The sequence below is a fragment of the Nicotiana tabacum genome, chromosome 6 (assembly GCF_000715075.1).
Source record: "Nicotiana tabacum cultivar K326 chromosome 6, ASM71507v2, whole genome shotgun sequence".
NCBI lineage: Eukaryota > Viridiplantae > Streptophyta > Magnoliopsida > Solanales > Solanaceae > Nicotiana > Nicotiana tabacum.
The window spans coordinates 37,853,228-37,860,227 of record NC_134085.1 but is presented as its reverse complement, the minus strand read 5'-3'; the positions used below and the strand labels follow the sequence as shown (position 1 = coordinate 37,860,227).

Genomic DNA, 7,000 nt, shown 5'->3' with positions numbered 1-7,000 from the left:
ATTGAGATGCTTTCTAGGTGCTAGCCTTTTAGAAAGAACCTGCTCTGATACCAATTGTTAGTTTATATGAGTCCACCAAACTGTAGAGTACCTGGTCCTATATGAGGTAATGCTAAGAAAACTTCTGGAAACTGAACGTAAAGAAGACAAGGGATTTTTACGTGGAAAAATCCCACACAAGGGGATCAAAAAACCACGACCTACTTTTGTAGGCTTTTAACTTCACTAACTTGCAATCTCCCTATTACAAGCCACTTTGCAATAACCCTATTACACAGACTTAAACTAACTTGTGATGCTCTCACCACAAGCCACTTTATAACTCTCCTAGTTACAAAGGCTTTAAACTTATGACTATTCCTAGTCACAACATAAACTCGGAAGTTTACAGATTTTTGGTTTTTTCCTAAGACAAAGCTTCTAAGAAAGCAAACTAGGAAATATAATGAAGATAAAATGACAAGATTACAACTCAACTACGGTTATACATAAACTCAATAACAGACTGATCTTTAGTGGAGTTGTCTTCTAGTTCTTGACACACCAGTGACTTCAATGTTGGATAAACACTGTTATGCTTGAGAGAATATTACTGAATGCACAAAGGAAGTTGTGCCTTGCACTAGGTTGTTATATCACAAAAGACATCACAATAGATAGTGGTGTCAATTCTTGGTACACGCTTTTTCCCAATGAGAAGTGACTGTTATACTGTCTGCACAGCCACTTCTGTGTAGTTGTGTTCTAGATGCATAGTCGACTTGTACTTCTATCAGAGAACACTATCGGACCAGGTCCTAGTTCTGTTCCTCTTTTGTAATAGTGGCGAGATGGTCACTTTCTGCTGCTACGTTCCAGCTGTACAATTGACCTGTACTTCTGTAAGAGAACCCTAAAGGACCAGGTCCTTGTTGTGTTTCTCTTTATAATGATTGTGGACAGTCACTGACTTGTACATTTGTCGGAGAACCCTAAGGGACAAGGTCACCACGTCCCTATTGTGTTCCTCCCTATGGTCGTTCATTTATTTGCTGATTTTCAGACTTGGACCAGGTCAGTTGAAATGTACACCATGTGGGCCAGGTTTTCTATCTGGTTCTTTACAACAAGTTTGTTAGATCATCAAAACATAAGAAGCATCAGGAAAAGACATTGAAAACCCATCACCAAGGCACTCGATTAAAGCTGACCAAGTCTATTAGGCTAGTTCAAGCCCGTATTGTGGCATTAAATGGCTGTATGTGATGACCCAAAAAGGTTATCACCTGTTTCTAATTGAAATATGTGTCTCCGAGGCCTTAAAAACCTCATTTAGAGTTGCCTCGATTTGTGTGCGCAGTCCGAGCGCGTAGCCGGAAAGCTTAAATGTGAAATCTTGTGAAAATTGCTAAGTTTTGACCTCGAAATGAATAAATTTGACTTCGGTCAACATTTTAGGTAAAGAGATCCGGACCCGTGATTTGACGATCCCGGAGGGTCCGTAGGGAAATATGGGACTCGGGCGTATGCCGGAATCGAATTCCGAGGTCCCCAGCCCGAGTTATGAATTTTTAAGTGAAATTGTTCTCTGAAAATGTTTAAAGAAAATGGAAATGAAATCTGTTTAGAAAGCAATGGTATCGGGCCCGTATTTTGGTTCCGGCGCCCGGTACGAGTCTTATATATGTTTTGAATCACTCCTGTATAGTTTGGTAAAAAACGGACGTTGTTTGACGTGATCCGGACCCAAATTGGGAGAATTGATGTTTAAAAGGAAATCTGAGAAATTTCATTGATCTTGAGGCTCAATTCGATGTTCATGATGTTATATTGGTGATGTGATCACACGAATATGTTTGTAGGGTGTTTTTGAGGTAGTGTGCATGCTTGGTTTAGAGTTTCGAGGGCTCGGTGAGTTTCTAGTAGGTTCCGGGATGCCTTAGGCTTTAGAAGATCAAATGTTGCAGGTTCAGGAATTTTCACAGGTCTCAGAACCCTCTTGCGCGGTCCGCGAGCAATCACGTGCGGCCGCAGAGGTGCCATTGCGGCCGCAGTCGCCTTGAGCGGTCCGCGGTGGGTGTTGTGCGGCCGCGATCAGTTTGGTGTGGTCCGCACGGGGAATTGATCTGCAGGTCTTCTGGGAGCCTACGGGGCCGCGGTCTTTCTTGCGCGGTCCATGGTGGGAACTTCAGAGGGGTATAAATACACGTGAATTTCAGTTATTTTACACTTTTCAAAACCCCAAAACATAAGAGGCAATTTTCCAAACAACGTTTCTTCTCCGAAACGATTGGTAAGTGATGTCTAACTTATTTTCTTCACTTCTTAACATCTTTTAACATGATTTCAGCTTCAAATCAAAGATTTTCAAGGGGAAATTGGGTGATGTGGGTAGAACCTAGGTTTTTCTAAAATTAGGGATTTGGACCTCAATTTGAGGTCCGATTTCAAAACAAACCATATATTTGAATTTGTTGGGGAATGGGCAATCAGGTTTTGGTCCGAAACTCGGGTTACGACCACGTGGGCTCGGGGGTGAATTTTGACTTTTCAGAAAAACTTTGGAAAACTCATTTTCATGCATTGGGGTTGATTCATTTAGCATTTATTAATGTGATTAAGTAACTTATGACTAGATTCGAGCGGATTGGTGGTGGAATCAAGAGGTAAAGCTATAATTGAGACTTGAGTGGTGTTCAAGGCATCGAGGTAAGTGTTTGGTTTAACCCTAGCTTGAGGGATTAGGAGTTGAGTCATATTTACTACTTGCTTCTTGTTGAGTACGACGTATAGGCATGGTGACGAGTATCAATATATTGGTGTCAAGCATGGCCCTGGGTCTTAACTTGAAAGTTGTTGTGTTTTTGAATGACACCTTGTATACTTTAATTAATGATCCTCTATAATTAAGTATTTACATTAATTGAACTGAGTACTAGCAAAGTGAGATTGGTTATAGCTGATTCTCCCTTGTCGGGATGACTATTTCGATATCCTTGTTCCCTTGCCGAGAAGTTATTATATTACTTATGTTCCCTTGCCAGGATTTCTTGTGATTGTGTGATGAACTGAAATGGGAGCGGGTGGTACGCCTACCACAAGCCTTTTTGAAATGGGAGCGGGTGGTACGCCTACCACAAGATATTATGAAATGGGAACGGGTGGTACGCCTACCACAAGACATTATGAAATGGGAGCGGGTGGTACGCCTACTGTCGGTGGGCTGAAGTACCTGTTATGGAACCACCTACAATAATAACACGAATGTAGCGCCCCCGGAAAAAAGGACGTCAGTACATTTGAATTGTACTGGTATGTATAAGCAAACTTTCCAAGTAAAATCAAGAAGTACACAAATAACAAACAGTAATAGAATCAACAATCAAATGCACATGAAAGGAACAACCAGAGCCAAACAACTCCACGATCTCTCCTTTTCCCCTTTCAACATTATTTCATCACATCAATGGTGTCACAACTTTCACATATTTTTATTTCAATAGTGATTTCGATCACTTTTCCACCCTTATTACCTCGGCCACCCTTATTACCTCGGCCTCCCTTATCACCATAACCCACACCTTATTACTTCGTGTTGCGGTGCGCAACCGCATCCCACCGGACAATCATATTTCACACAACAACAACAACAATTCACAAAGAGTGTTCATAAACATCAATACCAATTCCAACATATACAATAACCTGTACACAATTCAAGTCACAACGATAATTGCCCACAACAAGTCACGTATGATATTGCTACAGTTGTTTCAATTGTATCAATTACGATTTCTTTCCATCGTTTGTTTCACAGCTCTTACCACGTAACACATTCATACCCATACACACTTGTGTTATTGCCATTTTACTCATACCACAATAATGGAAAACTTAACCAACAATGTTCGAGGCACATTAATCACAGGAATTTCACAAATAGTCCATATAAGTAACACATACCAATTACTCGTACACCAACAAGGTGACTTTACAAAGGTTAAAGTTATCCATACATATCTGGAGTCGAATTTCCTTTTTAACTTTTACTTCCAATTCACCAACAACCTAGTACCGTCAATCTAGTTCACAAGTTAGCACATATAACTTAGATTTAAGGTTCACAAACTCAGCCCGAACTTACTTAGGTTTCCAACCCCTCTTTTGCAAATCTTTAGTTCTACCCAATTCCTCTTACTAGATTCTAGGTTTTAAAGGACATGCATGTGTATCTCAACTTCCATTTTCAAGAATTAGCGCACGAGAGTCCCCCTTTTTGTTTAAATCTGAAAACAATAAAAAAGGGTTGGGGATTTTACCTTCAAGAACGGAGATGAAGACAATTACTTGAAATTCCCCAGCCCGAGTGACTTTGAAAAATCAAATTGATGGAGACAAGACTTTCTCTCTCAAGAATCCTCTCTTCCCTCTCTCTTGTTTTGTTCAAAAAATAGGTTAAAATAAGGGGCTGGGGTGTTTTATTGAAAAAGGGGTCAGGTTTAAAATTTAGAAAATTGGAGCCCGGGTTAGGTATGCGATCGCACTTTGCGATCGCATAGTGGAAATGCGGTCCGCAGAATGGACCGCAAAAGTGCTCCCAAAATCTGAACACACTGCCTGGGTATGCGGCAGAAATGTGGTCCGCGTACTCGTTCTGCGGTCGCATAATGCACCGCAGAACTGCCACTCATAAAAATCCCAATGGAAATATGCGACGACTATGCGGTCCGCATATCGGTTATGCGATCACATATCAGGTTGCAGATTTAACCTTCAATTCGACCAATACTTTGACTCACTTTGCAGCGATTATGCGGTCCGCATACCTGATATGCGACCGCATTCTCGACCGCAGAATCGCATTTTCTGGAAAACAGTATTTCTTGACTTTTTATAGCATAGATTAGTACAAAAGGTCCGGACTACCGGGTTTTGAGTACAAGTTTTCACGGGGCCTTACATCCTTCCCCACTTAAAATCATTCATCCTCGAATGAGGATTTTGGATATCGGTTGGTTTTGAAAACATGGAATGCAAACTCCTTTTTTTTTGAAATATTTTGCCAGAGTTTCCTTTGTAATTAGACTTATCTACCTGTCAGAGAGCCCCCAAAACATTATTTCCAAGAACCATTATGCTATCCCTATTATCCCTACAACTGGTATACAATTCATTACCTCAACACCTGTATATAATTTGGCTACTTCAATGAGTTCCATGCAGTCCAACCACTTCAATACACTATACGCATTTCAATTAATCATTACCAATCTACACTACCTTTAATTATTCACTTATCACATGAGTTCTTACAAAACTTTCACTTACCAAAAAGGGGCTTGCGCATGACTCAATTAATTACAACACATGTTTGCACAACTTGAGGAGTTACAATAGTAAAGCATTTAGGGGAATATATGGGGTGTCTTTGCACCAGATTGAACACAACATCAATTTACTTAGAGACAATAGTTCGCACGATCACTACTAGACTTGTTCAAACAAATGGGGATATTTTTCTTTCATTTCACTTTCCGCTTCCCACGTGGCTTCCTCGACTTGTTGACTTTGCCATAACACTTTAACTGAATCAACTTCCTTGTTTCTCAATTTGCGGACTTGCCTATCAAGAATAGCGACCGGAATTTCTTCATATGATAACTAATCATTGACCTCGATAGCCTCGATTGGCACAATGGTGGATGGGTCTCCAACCACTTTCTTTAACATAGACACATGGAACACCGGGTGCACTAACGACATTTCAGGGGCAATTCCAGTCTATAGGCCACCTATCCTATCCTTTGAGTGACCCGATACGGCCCGACATATCTAGGACTCAACTTCCCTTTCTTCCCAAATCGCATGACTCCCTTCATAGGAGATACCCTCAAGAACTCCCAATAATCTACTTGGAATTCCAATTTTCTTCGATGAATGTCTGCATAAGATTTCTGGTAACTCTGAGCAGCTTTCAGCCTTTCCTGAATGATTCTAACTTTTTCCACAGCCTGGTGCACGAGATCTGGCCCTAACAATTCTGCTTCACCCACTTCGAACCATCCAATCGGAGACCTACATCTCCTCCCGTACAATGCCTCAAGCAGGGCCATTTGAATGCTAACATGGAAGCTGTTATTATAAGCAAATTCTATAAGTGGCAAGTGATCATCCCAATTACCTTTGAAATCCAAGACACAAGCCCGTAACATATCTTCAAGCATCTAAATAGTCCGCTCCACTTGACCGTCAGCCTGCGGATGGAAAACCGTGCTGAGATTCACCTGAGTACCCAAACCTTGCTGAAATTTCTTCCAAATATTAGTTGTGAACTGAGCCCCTCGATCTGAAATAATAGAAAGTGGAGTGCCATGAAGCCTTACTATTTCCTTGATATACAGTTGAGCATATTGTTCCGCAGTATCCGTGGACTTGACTAGCAAGAAGTGAGCTGATTTGGTGAGTCGATCCACTATTACCCAAATTGAGTCAAACTTGCGCTGAGTGCGAGGTAATCCTACCACGAAATCCATGTTGATCATCTTCCATTTCCACATTGGTATTTCCACAAGCTGAGTTAACCCACTGGGCTGCTGGTGCTCAGCTTTTTCTTGCTGACAATTTGGACATTTAGATACAAAGTCCGCCACACCCCTCTTCATACCGTTCCACCAATAAATTTCCTTGAGATCATGGTACATTTTCGTAGAACCTGGGTGCACAGAATACCTGGAATTATGAGCCTCCGCCATTATCCTCCCCCGAAGATTATCCACATCTGGAACACATAGCCTACCTTGACATCGTAACACACCATCCTCACCACCGAGTGAAAATGTCGAAGTCTTGTTATTCAAAACTGCCTCTTTCATCTGTGCTAATGCTGGATCAATGAAGCTTCTTTTCCTTAACTTCCGCTACCAGTGACGATTCTGCTCCATTACGCACCATAACCTTCACCTCGTCTAAGGTCGAAATACGAACCCCCAGAATGGCCAATTGAACTCCCGAGCCAAAGGCT

General features: G+C 41.4%; 1 protein-coding gene across 1 annotated transcript; it reads right to left on the bottom strand.

Moving 5' to 3' along the window:
- Positions 1-5,771: 5,771 nt before the first annotated feature.
- LOC142181773 (uncharacterized) lies at positions 5,772-6,731 on the bottom strand. The gene is made up of 2 exons (XM_075255289.1): positions 6,709-6,731; positions 5,772-6,111 (listed from the first exon to the last, which is right to left on the bottom strand). The coding sequence occupies exons 1-2, from the start codon at positions 6,729-6,731 to the stop codon at positions 5,772-5,774; spliced, it is 363 nt and encodes a 120-aa protein (XP_075111390.1).
- Positions 6,732-7,000: the final 269 nt, after the last annotated feature.

Bases quoted from the DNA above. Each gene is read 5' to 3' on its own strand.
- LOC142181773 (XM_075255289.1), bottom strand. From the start codon at position 6,731: ATGGCGGAGGCTCATAATTCCAG. The intron at 6,112-6,708 runs GTATTCTGTGCA...TTATAATAACAG, and splicing joins GCGGAGGCTCATAATTCCAG to CTTCCATGTTAGCATTCAAA.